This window comes from Grammomys surdaster, unplaced genomic scaffold (genome assembly GCF_004785775.1).
Source record: "Grammomys surdaster isolate TR1022 unplaced genomic scaffold, NIH_TR_1.0 62, whole genome shotgun sequence".
Taxonomy (NCBI): Eukaryota; Metazoa; Chordata; class Mammalia; order Rodentia; family Muridae; genus Grammomys; species Grammomys surdaster.
Window position 1 is genome coordinate 9369336 of NW_021604564.1, and position 20262 is coordinate 9389597.

Genomic DNA, 20262 nt, shown 5'->3' on the forward strand with positions numbered 1-20262 from the left:
AATACGTTTTTAGTATCATGAACACTAGTTAGTAGGGGTAAAGGCTCTAGCTAGGCACCAATTCAACTTCTCAATTTTCAAAGAGTTCTGTGTGTATTATCTTCTGCAATAGGGCCTTACCACCCATTTGTAGATAGCAACAATAGCCTGGTAATACCTTGGGTTAATTGGAAGTTTTCATAGTATTTCGTTGGCTAGAAACACCATTACATACAACCAATTTCTAGAAATGTAGTCTTCATTTGGTAATGTGAGATGTTTACTTCGTTCTCCATGTCACCAGTTATTTGATGATTTCATTTTGATCTCCTTCAAATATGCATATATTTTAGAAAGCTCCCACTGTATGAGATTTCCATACAACCCCTAAATGGTTCTTAGTTTACACAGTTTCTCCCATATTCCCTCTCTTAACTCTCTCTTACTTTCCCCTTTTCATTTGGTTCTTTTCTATCTAAGGAAAGAGAAATAAAAAGTGTGGATTTTGTTGGGAGGGTAGGTTAGAAGGATCTGGAAGGAGTAGAGGAAGAAAAAGGATAAACAAAATATTACACAACAAATAATTTTTAAAACTGAAGTAATATGTATTCTATGACATGCTTAAAATTCAACATCATCATCGTCATCACCAGTGTCATCATCAGCATAATATTTTCAATCATTTACTAAAAGACAAAATAAAAACACTACTGTTCAAAAAATAAAAAGTAGCAAAAATAATGATTGCTAATGCCATTCTGTTATACTCCTGGGTCACTTTCATGTTCAGCCATTATCAAAGAAGCATCCCTCTGTATCAGATGGAATGAAAAAATTCCATTTTTGATGTAAGAGAATTTGAGTTAGGAATTTATATAAAGCTGTGCCTAAAGTTTTACATCACCAAGAATATAAGGCAAAGATGTGCCAAGGACACCACAAGAAAACTCAATGAATAACTAACCTGGACTCACAGACACTCACATGATGGAACCACCAACCACAGAGCCTGCATAGAATTGATGTAGGCACATATGTTATACTTGCATAGCTTTGTCTTTTTATGGTACTCCTAACATCATAGCAGTGGCTCTGATTCTGTTGTCTGCTTTTTGGACCTTTACTCTAACTGGGTTACCTTGTCTAGACTTAACAGGAGAGGACATGCCTAGTCTGAAAGCAACTTGATATGACATGGCTGCTTGATATTCATGGAAGAATTGCCCTTTACTGAGCACTAGATTGAGTGTGGGGACTGGAAGGAGAAGAGTGAGGGAAGTCTGTGGTTGAGATATAAACAAGCAAACAAATGCATAATAACATGCTAAGAAGAGTATTAAAATGTTCTATTTATAATGGAAAAGAAGTAATGTTTCAATTACATGACATATCTTTAATGTTCATTTTTCATAAATAATTTCTTCTATTAATTTATCATAGACATGCTATTACTGAGGCAAACTTATGCTATAACAATTGTTATTTGGTGTAATACAAGGTTAAGTATGTGTGGCACACCCAGAGTATAAGAATTATCTCTTAAACTTCATACAATTCCTCATTTTCTGTGAGAAAGTTCAACCTATAGCTTCATAAAGTTACTCAATGAGAATTACAAATGTCCTATAAGTGCACATGCTTCCTCTCTAGACTTACATGCATAAGCACTAGTTCTAGATTGAAAGGATTGTTAATAGTTGATGTAATCTGTTTTAACTTTAGACAAAATAGGAAGGTTTGTTGACACACTTATATTTAATTTCAAGCCATGAGATGTGATTAAATGCTAAGAATACAATGTGAAATATTCATATATATATATATATTCTAAATTTACTTACTTAAATTTTTAATAAACATTTTAAATATATTTGTTGAATTAAAATGGAATACATAGTTATATTTTTTTCTGTGCAAGTGCTTTTTAGGTATTTCTGTGGCATGTGCCTGTTATGGTACACATGTAGAGGGCAAAGTACGCCAAGTATAATTGATTCTCTTCTTCCTGCATGTGAGTCCTGAGAATCAAACTCAGATGATTATTTTTGCTATCAAGTTTCTGCAACCACAGAGCTATCTTGCTAGCCCTCTAAATTCCTTCTTGATGGCTGATTTCTAAGTGGTATAAAGACACAGTTCAATATCATTTCGTAAGTTATGATTAAAGATATATTTAAATCAAAATATGTTTTATAGATGTAGAATATTGGTCTAAATCACTCAAAACATATTTTAAGTTGATGTAATGGATAAAATATTCTGAAAAACATCTACCTTACTTAGCCTTCAAATGAGTTAGACTACTGTTCTTATTTTGTGCTTACTTTTAAGTATGTTTTTTATCTCAAATGAAAGTATTCTCTAATCTTATAATTACAAATTATGGAGACATTGATCCCTTGTAATTACTTCTGAGAATTGAGTGTGAAGTGGCCACTAAATTATTCAGTGAATAAAATACATCTTTCTAAAGAAGAAGATAATGTCCACTTTTTATTTTTCTTCATTAAATACTGGCAAAGATTCTTTTGAGGTAAAAGAGAAGGAAGTTTTCCTTGAAATGCAGAATCACACTAAATTTACCAGTGACACCATTTAGATAAGTCAAAAGATATTCTAAAGTTGCCACTGAAATGGTCTAGGTTCCCTGTAACAGGGAAAAAGATATATTTTGAAAGTTTCAATAGAAAAAAAGTGTATTTCTTTCCTTTCATAAATTCTCAGCTCGATTGTCACAACTCACATAAAACATAACTCTTTACTCATTGCTATATACAGTATAACTGAAATATTATATCAACAAAAGGAAAGATTCCATTCATCAAAGAGGCCTGAGAGTCCACCAAATAACATGGGCTCTTACCATTGTTCTTAGTTATTCACAGAATGAGATAAGATCCTTATTGCTTAAGGCAGAACATAGCTTGATTTCATGAAATAGAAAGTTCAGGCTGGAACATATCTAGCAGTCTCCTGTCTAGCTGCAAGCTTTTATAGTACCAAAATATGCTACAAATGATGATGGGAATGAAATGTTATCAATGGTTTTAACCAGCATTGAACTCCATGAACAAGATTCATATTTGAGGCAAGATATAGCTATATTAGTAGCATGAAATTGGAAAAAACTACACCTGGACAGGCAAGGTATATTATTGGTCTTCTATAAAAACAGCAAGTGTTCTAAAGTACTGAGCCACTACTCCAACACCTTAACTTGAAATTTTAAAATTATTTTTTCTTATAAAATACAAAATTGTTACATAAAATGTATAGGTTCAGATAAGTATAAAGATGGAGATATCATCAATTACTAAATCTATTCTAAGTCACATTTCTTAACTAGTAAAGTGAGTACTTTAGACTCATACATATCTGTGAGGAAACCCTGTTGCTAAAGTAGAAAAAGCCTGATGTTACCAGATAGCTCCCAGTCCCGAGCTCCAAGCTGGGCTTCCTTTTCTCTGGGGTATCCCAGACCTACTGAACATCAACTGCCTGAGGAATGTCACACAGTCCTGCACCTGAGATGCCTGGATGCCTCCCCATGCTAACGATGTATGTCAGTAGCCTTATCCTTCAGCCAATGACATTTGACCACCCTGGATATTCTAATCCATCTCCCCAAACTATATAACCCTTGGTTCACCCTGAATAAAGGGTATGGATATAAGCCCACCTAAATAAAGTTATGCATGCAAGCTAAGACTGTCTCAGAGAAATATTTCAATAAGGATCATCAGAGAAGACCTTTGCCTAAAATAGTTGTAACACCAACTGTTAGTGAAGCATCACCCTTTACCCACCCACTAATGCTCATTCATTTCCAGCCAGACAGAGATCCTGCCCTTTCCAGACTCTGCTTCATCCTTCTAGCCTAGTGTATAGCAACATCTGGACACCCTAAGAGGGAGAAAGCAGAACATGGAAACACACATACCAGTCAGTTTTCCTCCTTTATTGTTCTCTCACCACCACCACCCCCATTTGTTTGAATGACAGATGGAGACCAGGCTAGTCTCAAACTCAAAGATCCACCTGCATCTGCCTCCTGAGTTCTGGGATTAAATTAGATGTCACTATGCTTGGCCTCATTTTTCTTACTAGGTCATCTAACAGTTTTCATGGAAATATTTTTAGGTTTGAGAGTTAGCAAAACCTTTTAAGATTGGATAAGAAAAGTCCAATTTATTTCCAGAACAAGGTGCTCCCTGTGACATAAACACAATGATCATTCTTTATAAACAGAAATAGAAAATGAAGCAACAGCCAGCATTCCTAACTATACATTGTAGCATGATATTTTCCTGCTACATTGTATTTGCAGTGGAGCTGGGTGATTCGGCATTAGAAGAGGTAGGCAGAGTGAGGAATTGAGAGGAAAAAGAAGGGGAGGAGGAGAGAGGAAGCAACATGGAAGAAGAACCATGGATCTCTAGCAGTCCCGGGTAACAATTTCTATCAAAATGTTAGATATTGGGTAATAATTCTAATTGGTTTAGCATCTTGTGTATTAAGTATTTGTTGATACATAAATCCATTGGATGATCTTTAAGCATTAAGAGTATTCATTCTACCGGGAACTGCAAGCATGGCGGGTATTGTCTGGGGCTTAGCAGAGAACCATGAGGGTGATGAGGTTGACCCTAGATCCATGCTTTGGGACATGGTCACTATGGAGCCAACTAGCAGAGACAATAGCCATGTTAACGTCTCATGGGTGCCAGGGCTGGCACTTCTAGCTAGCCAGAGCTGCGGTCAAAGCTGGAACAGTGGGAACACGGTGGCTGCCAGGAAACAAGCTGGACCAAGCACCAATTTTTAAGACTTTCTGATTTCATTACATTATGCTAGATCCTTATCTAGCATTTAGTTTGAACTGCTTTAATTATAGAAACCCATCTAATGGATAAATGTTAATAAAGTTGAATTTAAATGAACATAAATAAAAATTCTGTAACTGTTTAGCCTATTATATTTAATTAGATTCCAGAGTACAGGCAGTAACTGTAAAGTTTCGGTTTAAAAAATTAATCATAGAAGATTATAAGTCAATTATGTTCAGGATAGATACATGCAGACATTAGCCACTTTTGACAACAGATTGGAAATTTTACATATATCCTAAGACAAGGAAGCTCAAATTCTCTTTGTCAGTGTTTTAGATTAGATGTGGATCTTTATATAGGTATGCTTCTTGATTAGGAGTTCACAGACTCATTCCCCAATTTAAGACATATCCCACTTATGTAAAACGAGCACCAATAACTTTTTCATAAAGATATCAATTATACTCCCTCCCTCCCTCCCTCCCTCCCTCCCTCTCTCTCTCTCTCTCTCTCTCTCTCTCTCTCTCTCTGTCTTTATAACTTCCCAAGCACCTAACTCAAACAGCATAAGGAATTGATTTATGCTATCACCAAACAAGAGCATTTGGACTAACCTTATATAATAGTGGTAATTTTCCTAATTTCAGGAGTGCAATTTGATTGGTAATATTTTTCAACTTTGTAATCCGTTTTAAATCATCCATGGTTCCATAACTCACATCGATGACGTCAGCCTGAAAAGGGAGAAAATGTAAAGAAAGATAAAGCCTTAGAGTAAATGGCTGTCACACAATTGTTTGTAGTGACTCAAATCTTCCAATGCAAATTAATTTTATCTCTCATTCTGTCCTAATTTTTAGTTTCTAATTTGACAGTGATATAATGATGCCTCTGACCACAAGGATAAATCTTAGTTATTGCTAGTCTTAGTCAGGGCTTTTATTCCTGCACACACACAAAAAAAAATCATGACCAAGAAGAAAGGTAGGGAAGAAAGGGTTTATTCAGCTTACACTTCCACATTGCCATTTATCACAGAGGGTAAACAGTACTTGTACTTACACAGGGTAGAAACCTGAAGGCAGGAATGGATGCAGAACCCATGGAAGAATGCTGCTTACTGCCTTGCTTCAGCTGGCTTGTTCAGCTTGCTTTCTTATAGAACCCAAGACTACCAGCCCAAGGATGGCACCACCCACAATGGGGTAGGCCCTCCATGTTTGATTACTAATTGATAAAACACCTTACAGCTAGGTCTCATGAAGGCATTTACTCAACTTAGGGTCCTTTTCTCTGTGATAACTCCTGCTTGCATCAAGTTGATACACAAAAGCAGCCAGTACAACTGACACTTTGTCAACTTTACACACAAACACATCACCATTAAGCTTCAACCCTTACTTTCTTTTTCATCCCCAAGATCTAAATAACTTTAAAACTCTCTCCGTCTTTACAAATTCTTACATATTAGAAATTCAATTCCCTTAAACTATCCAATCTCTTTTGAAATTCAAAGTCTTTTTACAATTCAAAAATCTCTTAACTGTGGGTTCTACTAAAATACTTTCTTACTTCAAGAGGGAAAAATATCAGGGCACAGTCACAATCAAAAGCAAAATCTAAGTCTATCTGTACAACGTCTGGGATCCACTCAGGAGCTTCTGGGCTCCTCCAAGGGCTTGGGTCACTTCTCCAGCCCGGCCCTTCGTAGCACACACCTTGTCTCCTAGGTTCCAGCTGCCTATACTCCATTGCTGTTGCTGTTCTTGGTGGTCATCTCATGGTACTTGCAACTCCAATACATTGGCTATCTTCCACTGCAACTAGGATTCACCAATAATCTCTCATAAGCTCTCTTCATGGTGACAAGCCTCAACTCCTTTACATGACCCTTTCGGTCCTGAGCCATCAACTGCAACTGAGGCTGCACCTTCACCAGTGGCCTTCCATGGCCTCTCACAGTGCTAAGCCTCAACTGCACTTCACCTCAATGATGCTGGTCTTTTCTTAATAACCACTAATTTCTTAGTCCCAGCTAACTAGAATCAATAGTCCCAGTAATGCGAAAGTTTTGCTGTAGTAGTTTTGGTATCTTGTTAATCGCAGGTGATTCTCTAGTACTAGCTAACTAAAACCACAGAATCTTCACAACCAAAAACATCAATGGCTCTAATACACTTGAAAATATAACTTACCTTCTAAGATATTGCATAATTAATTAAATTCAAGCCACAGGAACTAACAATGTATGTTGAATAATTGGAGAAATATAGTGTTGAAAGGGAAATTTTCTAGTCATAGAAATTTAAACTATGCACACAGGCATGCACATACAGGGAATGTAATTGTTAAAACAGTTCTGTTAAATAATTTTTCACTATAATTTTCTTCTTAGTAAAATATTACTAAATTGATTCCTTGATATAATTTTTGAGTTTATAGATACTATTAATAAATATTGATCTATAATCATATGAATAAATGTTGATCTATAATCACAAGAGCCTGATTAAATAAATGATAACATAATATTAATGACTACATTGCAAAAAGTAATTTCATATTTTTTATTTCAAGTTAGTAAGCTATACATTATTTATTTGAGATTCAACGGCAGCATTGAAGATAGACTACTATTCTATTGGTCATATTAATGAATGCATTTGTCATATTTAGAAATGATTGTGGAAAAAGTATGTAGTTTTGGGTGGATAAAACCCAAAGTGGCTTTCATATATATATGAAATATGTCATATATATATGACAATTACAACAATGTCAATCATGAAAAATGTTACATTATTGAATAATCTATGGAAAATTCAATCAGTTCTTCACTTCCTATTAAATATAAGTCATCAGATTGAAGATGCTGGTATATAAGAGATTTAATTTCACAGCAATTTCTCAGCACAGACAAAATTGTACAAATCAGCATTAGCTAGTGTGTATTGAGGCTATATTCTAAATACCAATAAGTTCAGTCATTTCAATTTTTTTGATGATTTGGTAGGTAGAAAATACATATATTGGCTTTTGAAGATTTCTTTGAGCATGTTCTTTCTGAAAGTCATTCCTACATAACTAGAAGAAAAATGAAAACCATAACTAACAAAATTATTGAATTTTTCTGATGTTCAAATCAATATATAATGAGATGCTAAAATGCCAAACCATTCTTTCCACCTGTGTTTATTGCCACAATGACTCTATTTTGACTGTATTTCTATTATCATGCTAGAAAATCATCCACTAGACCACCAGGAACACAGTATTCAATTTATGTCCTAAACTGGAGATGAAGTCAAATCTTATATTTAAGTTTGATTGAGTAACAAATGACTTAAAACAACAACAACCAAAAGGCAACACTTATCTTAGCCCATGGATGACCACTCTGTATTCATAAATTAAAAAATCTCAGTCCTTGGGCCTTCAAGTTATTTTATTTTCTATTCATAATTTTGAAGACATTTCCTTTCACAATTATTAATATTTGTCATGCTAAACAGGTTTGAAGATTATGTTAACACAGCATGATTAATATAGTCATTTTGAATTTTCAAATTCTTGAAATGCAGTTTTGATATATTTCTAACTTTTTAATTTAAGTGTGCCTACATTCTGCCAAATAACAATAATTTTAATGATAGTTTAATATTTTCCAAGTATCAGGCAGTTTATATGTTTTTAGTATTGTAACTGTCAATTTTGCCTGTGACATTAACAAGGTCAATAAGAAGTAGGAGACTCAGTCATTCCTAATTTGTGCAGCTGATAAGGTAGAGTCTTCTGCAGCCTGTGGAGCAGGTGATAATAAATACGTCAATAACAAGATATCTTATGCACAGTCAATGTGTGGTTGAGAACAAGCTTCTTCATATAATTTTATTGTATGGATTGTCACCTGAGCAAAAATTAAAACTTTATAGAAGGAAATCAAAACCCATTTCTAAAATGTCTAGGTCTGTGAACAAATCCCCTGGGTCAAAAGCAGAATATATCAGAACTAAAATATTAATTGTGTTGTTTTTTTTTTGTCTGCGTCAGCCTAGTTTCAAAGAAGATACAAAAGTGTTTTCACAGAAATAAACTAAAAGCCATATTTTCTGTATACAAAATTAATTACATGTGGTAAGACCTCCTGACCAGTGTTTCTATTCCTATGATGGTAATATTGTTGCTATTTTTATTTTATTAAAACATAAATGTCATTTTATTCCCTGATGCTAAACATACACATGCTAAATTATTTATACATCCATTTTAATGTGTATTTCACATCCGACAAGGCAACTCTCCTTAGGACCCTTTGACTGACCCACCTGTCATTATTATGGGGTAACAATGTCACCTTTCTAGTGCACGATGAATTACAAAGGATTTGCAAAGCACACCATCCATCATGCTGGCACTAAGTGGGTTTTCAGAGTAGATAGGAGATACCACTAGTGCTCTTTAGATGGTTACCAGAAAGCACAAATTGGAAGCTTATACAAAACAGTCCTATGATGAATGGATATGACAGCTCTTCAAAGTAAAGGGGAACTCCTCTGCAAATAACCTTGTCAAAAGCAAAAGATGTGGGGAGCATTGCTGGCAGTCAAAATAGAATAATTTAAAAACTTGTTAATGGCTCTGCCTCATAAAAATTCATGAACATATAATGTATTGAAAAATCAGAAAGACGTTATGTCTGAATCAGCAGCAGCATCAACTGAAGATACATATGAATTGGTCAGACACACACAAAAATCACCATTTCCCTACTAGTTATTCTATGTGAGTTTCAGAGTAATAGCTATCTTCTAGCACATAGATGTAAAGTGTATGTACATGTTCTGTGTAACATACAGTGGTCAGGTTTAGTTTTAGTTTTAGTCTTAAAAATCCTAATCACAACATTTGAGTTTTAAAAATATCAAGTCATAGGTACATACTTTCTTCATATATCTTACACACTGTGCACAACATATTTATATTTAGTATTAAAATACCTATTTTCAATGACTTCAACTAAGTCACAAGATTAATTTTTTTTTAAATAAAGGTCTTGAAAGGTTTTAAGGTCTAGAAACAAAGGTTTCTTATATATATATATATATATGAACACACACACACACACACACACACACACACACATATATATATATATATATATATATATATATATATATGTTTATATCACGTCTGCAACTGCATTTAACCTTTCAACAATCCCTTCAGTTGAAGTTATATTTCAAAAGATTACATATCTATATCTGGTTCTATCTTCAGTTTCTCCTTTTTAATTATTGGTTAATTTTTATTTTTAAAAACTTCTTTATTAGAATTAGGAGCTAAAATAACTTTTAAAATGATAAATTGGTCATAAATCAATCTCCAAAGACTTTGGTGAAATTGAACAAATAATTGGAAAAACATAGTTTATTTTATGAAATAAAGAAAATATCTAACACACAATACTGATAAGATATATATGTACAAAATTCTGAGATGTCAGAATTCAGGTCTGTGGAATGTATTGTCTAATGTCTTTCCAGTCTTCCTGGAGAGCCAGATTAAGAAAAAACTTACTTTTCAATTTTCCCATGATGACAAAATCATCAGTGTTTGTCAGGAGAAGTTGAAAAACAATTTGGTAAGAGCGATTTCCAAGATTTGCTGGTCTTGTTTTGTTGTTCTGCTCAGGGTTAGGCGTTCTTTTGATTATTTATTTATTTATTTATTTATTACTTTTTAGTTTTTAGTTTTTATTTATTTTTTTTTGGTAGGTGGGCAATGTGAATGATTTGAATGTACTTGAGTCAAACAGAATGATGGTAAGGCAAGAGAAACAAGATGGTGTATGTGAGTGCTTGGATTGTAAGATGTCTCACATTGCCCTAAGCTCATGGCTTCTGAGCCAAGACAAGGGTGCAGGCTCCTTCTCTGTATTTTCATTGATATAAAATATGTTACCACTATTGCTAGAAAACTTATGTATTGTTGAAACAAGCTATGAGTTTTAAGATACAAATATTACACATGTGCACACGTGTTCATGTGCACACACACAAACAATTAAATTTAATTTGTAGTAGAAACTCTTCAATTTTGTGCTGGTTACATGAAATTCTACTAAAAGTCAAATTCTGCCAGCATAGTATAGAAGCCTGATGAATGTCTAGTATGCATGCATTCCCCACAAAGCTCAGAAACACCAAAGAAAATAAAAGAAGGTTAGGTTGCAATGTTACAAACATTGGTTATTCTATTTTCTTAAGTAATTTTATAAAGTACCTTTAAATTGTTTAAATGTTCCATGTTTTGCTTATAATTAATTATAAAGATTTTAAATATATACATAAACAATAAAAACACAGCACAATTCCATTATTGTTCAATTAGTTCACAATTTTGAAAAAGGACAAAGTATGTCTGATATAATTGTACTTCAAACTGAGGCAGAATAGCTGCTATATAAAATAAAATATGTCATTATATTTAACTTGCATGTTGGGTGCACTCTGGGTCAGGCATTTTTCCACAGGTTTCACATAAACTAGTTAGTTTAATTCTCACAGTGGTCTTCAAGTGGAACAGTAGTGATGCTTCCCATGAAGTCAAGAAGCTCAGCATCATAGAAGAGGTGGAAAACAGTGGGTAACTGCAGCATGAATTTTAAGTTATTACATGACTCTAGACATTCTTCTCTTTAACCAGGAAGCCAAAATCACTACCAAATCTAGCTACCATGAAAGGTGGAAGAAGAATCCACACCTGGCTCCTCTTCACACATTTCCAAGCATGAATACAGGCAAGCTGCATTTCAAATCCTAAGTGTGTGAATAATCATATCAATTTTCCTCTTCATTTCTTATGTGAATAAACAATCTCAAAGTGCAGTCCTTGCCATTTCTATTCTCTCCCTATGTATCAAAATATTCAAATTTGCTTCTTCAAAACCACAAATGAGTTTCTCGTGAAAGATATGAGCTGAGGAAAATGTGAATAACTCAGTTGCACCTTCAACACCTTTGAATTTAATTCTTCTAACATGTTTTCACTTTCAAAACTTGACAAGCAAAGTTTCAGGCACTTCCCTTCTATCTTCTCTTCTCCCTGGCATTGCTATATAGAATATATTTAATGGCTACTTTTGTATGCTGTGTCTTGCCCGTTAGCTCAATTTTGATGAAAGCTGTTGTTTTCTAATTCCATTTCACTGGAAATGACAGAGACAAATGGTCAAATTACCTGGAGAGTTCCTTTGGCAGAATAGGCTGCATATGAGTAGAACAGATCTTGGCTGTGGCCTCTTCTGGCTTCTTCCCTGCAAGGTTGGCCATCAGGATAAAAGCATTGGCCAGTGCTGCTCACAGTGATGGTGCCTGGAGAGGGCCCGGGAAAATCCAGCAACACTGAATAGTTTATAAACTGTATATCTTCCAAGCCCAATTCAATCCAGTGACTCTTAATCTTCTTTGAAATTTCCATGTCATCCTCACTGGCATAGAGTTGAAGCAAATTTCTGAAAAATGTAAAAGCATATTTTAAAAACATAGAGAAAGTCTTTATAATTTGGAGTTATGACTGTTCATATGTGAGTTTTATTAATAGCTTTTGCTAGATATTGAAGGATAAATGTGACAAGATCTGACCTTAAGAGATTTAAGGAGTGACAGATCTGAGGTGCAGCAAGGGGGATCATACTAAATCATTGCAGTATGAATTTATGTTTTCAAGTAGTCTCACAAAGACTGAGCAATGACAACCAGAGCTTTTATGACTTCTGAGTGTTATATCAACATTAACAAAATCCATATACAATCACTTCCAAAAAACTATCATGTTTATTGAGATAGGTTGTCTATTCACAGAAAAGAAATGAGAATTTAAAGAAAGCAATTTCATTTATTTCTTTCTTTTTGGGAATGAACTGAAAATGTATACCTCTTATGATTTTATCTTTTCCTAAGTAATTAACATTTTTCTTGTATATGAAATTGCCTTTCTCCATATACATATTTATATGAACTTGTTTATTAAACAACTTCAGAAATGATCAAGAAGCCTACACTAGAAACTGCAGGTCTCTTAGCATAGCTTGAAAGCTGGCCAGTGCAAGAAGACAGAGCAAGAAACCATTATGAAGCTCTTTCTCATGTATTCACCTTTATGTGTGAGTGGTGTGTATATGTGTGGATGCATCTGTGTACGACTGGGTAAGGGTATGTATAGATGTGCGTGTGTGTGCACATGCTTGCTTGCATGTGTGGAGGCCAGACAAGGCTCTGAGATGTCTGACTTAGTTAATGTCTGTTCCATTCATTGAGAGTGTTCTGACATTTATCAGGCTCTCTTGCTGAACTGTTAGCTCTTTGATTAGGGCTAATGTCACTAGCCAGCCTCCTCCCAGACATTATCTGTCTCAGGCTTCTGAGTGCTGGAACTGTGTGAGCCATCAGAATAATTGCAACTGTCTCCTGGACCCAGCTCCACTGTGGTGGGTTTTTTATTTTTTTCATTATTACTTCATAACATCTCACAGCATAGCATACAGTGTGACCTGCTTCTTCCTCTACAAAGACATCTTGATCCTATACTTTCCTTCTTCCTAATGAATATTGAAGTTTTGGTCTAAGATGCCTCTGATAGGCTCATATTTTTGAGTACTTGTTTCTTAGAGGTATAGGAGACTAAGAAACTTCAGGAGCTTGGATGACCTAGGCTTCTTATGGTAGTCCTTGAGACAACATGTCACATTGTTAACAGAATAGCTTTCTGCTTCTCTATTGACCAAGAGATATGAAAATTACACTTCAAACTCCCCACCATGGAATGAGCCTCTCATGTCCGCATGCCTTCCTAACATGACAAACTAGGTCCTTTGAAACTGTGAACCAAGGTTATATCTACTTTGAATTGTTACTGTCACATATTGAATCACAGGGAGACAAAATAAATAGATAATGCATAGCTTTTGAAATAAGCCTTTAATTCCAATGCCTAGGTTGCGGAGGGCATTCCATGAAAACTAAAGGTTAGATTGCAGGTAAAAACTACTCATTAATGCACTTAATGGCAATCCCCAAAAAAAGAGCAGAGGGAGGATTAGTTTTCAAAGTGTATAAGACAGAGCTAGAAGAAAGCTTCTGTGAGGAAACTGGTCTATCCCAAAGATTGTAGACACCTGAATCTTAGACTTCTCAGCTCTAAAATTCTGAAAATAAACATCTGTTGTTTGTAAGTTGCCCAATTTAAAGGATTTTGCTATAGCCATTTGAGTGGAATATGACAATTAACAAATTACTGATTACTAAAAAGGTGCATAAAATTAAACTACTTGTCTTAAACCTGCTCCCACCGGTTAATGCTAATCAAGTTTTCTACCACCCAATTCCTCTAAGAGCTCAATAACTATGACATAGTCCTTGGTTTTGGCTTAATGCTGAAAATTATGTCATGAGCAACTGGATATTGTATCTTCCCACCTCTTACCATTATAAGTTTTTAATTTAGTTTTTAATTATTGTTTAGAGGTAACCTTCAGAAAATAATTGATGAAATAGTAAAAACCAATGCTAGTTGTTATTCTGAATGGGTCAAAAAGTTCTTCCTGTTGCCCTGTTGTTGAGAGATGTTCTTTGAAAGAGTATTGAACTTTATCACACACTCTGATATGTTCATCAAAACAATCATATGATCTATTAAAAATGAACATACACTAAAATAATTTTTCTCATAAAACAAAACTGTACTATTAACAGGATATATTAAAATTTGTAGATATTTTGTAATCTATTTTGTAATCCTCTTGTTTCTGGTTTTAACATCTAATTAAAAAAGCAATGCAATATTAGTAGGTTAGTGTTCCTCTCAGGAATAATTTTTGTTTAATTTTTTCAAGATATTATACAAACCTCATATATAGAAAGTATTTTTCTTTTGATTTCTTCTCTGAGAGAGATCAAATAAGATTAGAATATTTGAAGAATATTAGCTTTAAACTAAAAATGGTATGTAATTGATGTCTTATTATGGAAGAACTATGACCTGATTGATCAATACCAGTAATACTATGTGCTTTTTCTTTTTTGGTTCCTCTTTGAACCACAGGCCTTTTATCACTCTGTCCCACTTGCTATCAATCCTCAGAGCTACAGGCTGCAGCTTATCACTTGCACAGCACCCTTTCCTACAATGGCTTCCTGCCCTTCTTCCCTTTACAGATCTGTCAGTTCAACATAACAGTCTTTTAGAAGAAACTCATTGTAACATGTATTCACATGAGTAAATATGCATATGAACTATATTTGTATTTTTTGAATGTCAGCTTCAAAATACCATCCCATGTGGGCCAATGAGGTCTCTCACCTTGGCACTACACCTAATAAATTGAGTTGGAACCCCAGGACCCATGTGGTAGAAAATAAGAACATAATCTTATAAGTCGATATCTAACCTCTATTCATGCACCATGGCCATGATACACATACACACATACACACAGACAAAGGAACATCATTTCTTCACAAATAATGTATAAAATTCCAAGGAGCCAAGTTCTTCATTTTGATTTTCTTGTTGGTCCCTGAGATTCCACTTTATGCCCACCAGAATGGCTAAGATCAAAAACTTAGGTGACAGTGCATGCTGGCAAGAAAGAGGAATACTCCACCATTGTTGATGAGATTGCAAACTGGCACAGCCACTCTGGAAATAACCCCCCACTCTGGGGTTTCCTTGGAAAATTAGAATTAGTTCTATGTGAGACCCAGCTATATCATTTCTGGACATATACCCAAAAGATGCCCCACTATACCACAGGGATACGTACTCCTCTTTGTTCATAGAAGCCTTATTTGTAATACCCAGAAGCTGGAAACTGCCTAGATTTCCCTTAACTGAAAAATGTATACAGAAAATGTAGTTCATATACAAAATGGAATACTATTCAGCTATTAAAAATGAAGACATCATGAATTTTTCAGATAAATGAATGGAACTCGAAAATATCATCCAGAGTGAGGTAACCCAGACCCAAAAGGACATGCATGATATGTACTCACTGATAAGTGGATATTAGCCAAAAAGCACAGAATATTTAGGGAACAACCCACAGATCATAAGAAGTCTAACAAGCAGGAAAGCCCAAGTACGGATGCTTCAATCCCACTTAGAAAGAGGAACAAAATAGTCATTGGAAGCAGAGGGGAGAGGGACCTGGGTGAGAGAGGGGAGTAAGAGATGGAAAGGGTAACAGTAGCAGGTATAAGATAAGGGAGAAGAGAGAAGGCAAGGAGAATGATTGTAAATATGCAGCCTGGGTAGGAGGTGGGAGCACCCTGTAGAGAGTACTAGTGGCCTAGGAAGTGAGAGACTGTCAGGACTCAATGGGGAAGACTTTAGCTAAAATGCCCAACAATGAGGAGAGGGAACTTGACTAATTCACTTCCAGTAGATAGACAGGGTTTCAAGCTGAGGAATGGGGTTACCAACCTATGGTCAAAATTTCTGACCCAGAATTGTTCTTGTCTAAAGAACCTACAGGGACAAAAATGGGAAAGGGACTGAAGGAAAGGCAGCCCATTGACTGTCCAAACTTAGGATCCATCCCATGGATGGTGGGGACACCAGGCCTGACACTATTACTGATGCTATGATTTTTTTACAGACATGAACCTGGCAACATTGTCCTTTGAGAGGCCCACCCAGTAGCTGAGACAGAAGGAGATACTTACATCCAACCATTGGACTGAAGTTGGGGATCATTATGGTTGAATTAGGGGAAGGATTAAAGAAGCAGAAGGGGAATCAGATCCTATAGGAAGACCAGCAGTCTCAACTAACCCAGACCTCAGGGAGCACCCAGAGACTGAGCCACCAAATAGGCAGCATACACAGGCTGGTGATGTTCCTGGCACGTATACCACTCAGGACTGCCTAATCTAGCCTCAGTGGGAGAAGATGTGCCTAATCCTTGAGAGATTTGAGGTACCAGGGAAGGAGAATGCTTGAGGAGGGAGCACCCTCTAAAAGTCAAGGGGGAGGAGGAATGGGATGAGGAACTGTGGGATGGGGAACTCAGGGGTGGATACAAGGGCTGGAATGCAAATAAATAAAATAATTTAAAAAAGTAAAAGTTGTTCTTTCATTTGTATTTTAAATTCCCTCCAACTTTTGTTTACCTTTATTTTTCTAAGGTTCATGTTGGAAGAGTATAGTATTTTTAGCCATAGGGTCTTACTTCAAGTTCTGGAGGTAATTTAGAGAAATGGCAATAGCCTATGTTGTTTAGGAGACTTTCTTAGGCTCCCCTGAACAACAACATGAAATGGGGCTTCTCATGTTTGGTACTGTCGTATTGTTATGTTATCTGTGGCTGTTGAGAACTGTTTACAGCTCATATTCATAACATCATTTAAATTATTTACATATGTAATATACATGTATTTATATGTATATTTTTAAATGTATGTTTTCTCAAAACTTTTTCCACCATCCTTGGTGATCTTTTTTACTCCACCCTCCCTCAGTATTTTCTTCCCTGTCCTCTTTCCAAATGAAGTACCCTAAGGATATTCCCATTCTCCTGGTATACTGTCTGTGTCGTACTATCCTCTACTCTACAATCTCACATATGCAACATAGATACCATGCTCCCTTTATACTTTCTTGTTTTTGTGGCTACTACAGTTTACATTTTCATACATAGAGATTTGAAGATAGGATTCTCAGATGAGAGAGAGATTGCATATATGCATTCTTGGTATTTTGGGTTCTGGATTGCCTTCGTCATTATAATACCTTTCAGTGACCTAAAATCCTTCACTCTGAGGACTGGGTCTCAGCCTCATACTACCAGTAGATGCTATGGAAACTGCCAAAGAATAGGAACAATAGGAAGTTCTACTCTGTTGCAAGGCCTATGAACCACTACAATAATAGGCCCATCAACATATCTGCAATGGTGTATTATTTTTGTACCTTTGTCTTTGAGATAACCAACAGCCCTCTCAATAGGAGGAACTCACGCCTAATAACAGGGTGGAACCTGCAAGTTACCTGTAACTTACCTGTAAGGAAAGTAATTGCAACTTATCCCATTACCTGTAACTGGAGACTCACAGACCTTCGAGCAGAACCTGTTACTGTCCTTATAATTAGAAACTATATTCTGAATACTTACCGTCTTACTCTCAGATAAGAGTAACTCTCATCCTTCATCATAAAAACTAGTTTTTGCAACATATGAAGACCATTAAAAAAACTCACAACTGGTGAAAATGCATAGAATCAGTGGTTGTGGAGTGATCAACCCAACTGGTACATGTATACCACAACCAGTATACCTAAGAGTCAAGGAAAATCATAAAAGAGGGGAAGGAAGGATTGTATGAACCAGCTTGCCAGGATGCTGGCTGTGAGATAGATTCTTCTATATACGAGAGGAAAGCTGCACATATTTAGATTCAAAAATATGATTGCTTGAATAAGCCCATAATAATACTAACACTATTTGAAATGAGAAAGAGGGCAGGAGAAATTCCATATCCCACATGACCAATGGTCAATGGTCAATGTCCACTGAGAAAAAGAATCCATTTTCTTCAGTAACAATTTCCTGTACAATTTGTCTAACCCAAGTCCAAACTCATACCTTGATATACACACACACATATATATATATATATATATAAGCAATAATAAATTGATTCAGTAGGTTGCATATACTTCTCTGCACACATGTGCGTATGAGCATCTGTGCATGTGTGTATGTGTGTGTGTGTGTACATGTATGTATGTATGTGTACATGCAACAATAATGAAAGAAGAGATTCTGAATTTGGGGGGTGAAAGATTTGGGGGACACTGGAGGGAGAGAGTGATGTTGATGTAGTGTTCATGTATAAGGCTCTCAAACTATTATATAAAAGTCAATTATATAAAAGTCAATAAACAATACTTCTGATTCTTCATTTATATTTGTGTTATGTAAAATTTCACTGAAAGAAGTCTTGTGAAATAAACTTAAAGCTAAATTGTTTTACAATCATATAAGTACACATAATTTTCATTTAAATAAATAACAGTCAACATCTTATTGGTATGAATGGCTTGATTGAGGGATTCTGTTTATGATCTAAAATTCCATAGACCCATGAACATGGCTATATTTATTTTTAACTTTCTACATTTTTAAAGCTTTCTATCCTGTCAGTAAATAGTTTGCAAACATTGTGGGCACTTAGGTTATAATTAAGCAGGTTTTTATATTAAACCAGAAGAGTTATTAAGAAATTAACTACTATGCAATCTCAATTTACTAATTGAAAGACCTGCAAAAATGGAAGTGTGTTGCTCCAAACCACAAGGTACTTATTTGAGAGAAAGTTTTACTCTGCCTTAATTTTTAAAATAAGGGTTTCCATGGGCCAGCAGTTCTGGCAGGTAGCATAATGAACTGTCATGGCTGAGACTTGAATTTGGAATTAACTTTGGCGTTAATGTTCCATTGGCCAACAGAGACTTGATACGGGAGGATTTTTGGCTTTGTTAGACAAAATTCTGTTTATATCAATGTTAAACACCTGCTACTGGATGAGGCACAGAGCAACACTGATGTCAGAACTGGAGGAAGTGATGCATGCAGTATTCATACTTCCAGGGAGACTGCCACGAGTGTACTCGAAGTGAATGTGTGAAGAAACTATCTCAGGAGTGCTGGTCACATCCATTGCACAGGGAAAACAAACAAACAAAAAATAAAGCAGAACAAAACACCCAGAATATTTATTATTCCCCACTTATAATGTCTTATGAGTACATAGAAGAACAAATGCTCACATATATCCTGTGGCAGTTGTTAGTATCCATATATTAAAAATACAAACGTTGAACAAGAGAAATAACCAAATAGCAAAATGTTTGTTTTGAAAAACAGAGCTCGATTCTTCTAACACATTAAATGTGGAATGTGGGGGCACATACTTGTAACCTCACTGGTAGGAATGATACTAGATGAACTTCTGCATAATGAAAGACAATGCTCTGAAATATAAAGTGGAGAACACAAATGCCTGATAAACAAGACTCAAGGCTTAGAACTTTTGACTATTGAATAGTAGGGAAGTACACATAGCCCTGGGATTTTGATATCAAGGTGGAAAATAAGTTAAGTGATATGTCATCTTCTAGAAGACTCCTACTCATGAGAAAACGATCCAGGAAAATTGATACACCACTTCAAAGACACAATAGATCAATTCTGACAGATAAAGAATGCTCTGAACAAGCAAAACTAAAACTGATTATAATATATGTATATATATATATATATATATGTATAACTGATTATATTATATATTACATGAAAAATTAGTGCACATGTGGAATATGTGTGAAGAATCTTAATCCCCAACTCTTCATGGAGCACATTGCAAAAAGCTCTTTCTTTTCAGTTACTAGA

The 20262-nt window shown here is 35.3% G+C and overlaps 1 protein-coding gene across 1 annotated transcript in view; it reads right to left on the reverse strand.

Moving 5' to 3' along the window:
- Naaladl2 (N-acetylated alpha-linked acidic dipeptidase like 2) overlaps positions 1 to 20262 on the reverse strand; it is a 610065-nt gene that overhangs the window by 487020 nt on the left and 102783 nt on the right. The window contains exons 3-4 of the mRNA XM_028761198.1: positions 12048 to 12321; positions 5423 to 5542 (exon numbers count right to left, since the gene is read on the reverse strand). Of these exons, the coding sequence (XP_028617031.1) occupies positions 5423 to 5542; positions 12048 to 12321 (394 nt within the window). The remainder of the gene's footprint in view (positions 1 to 5422; positions 5543 to 12047; positions 12322 to 20262) is intronic.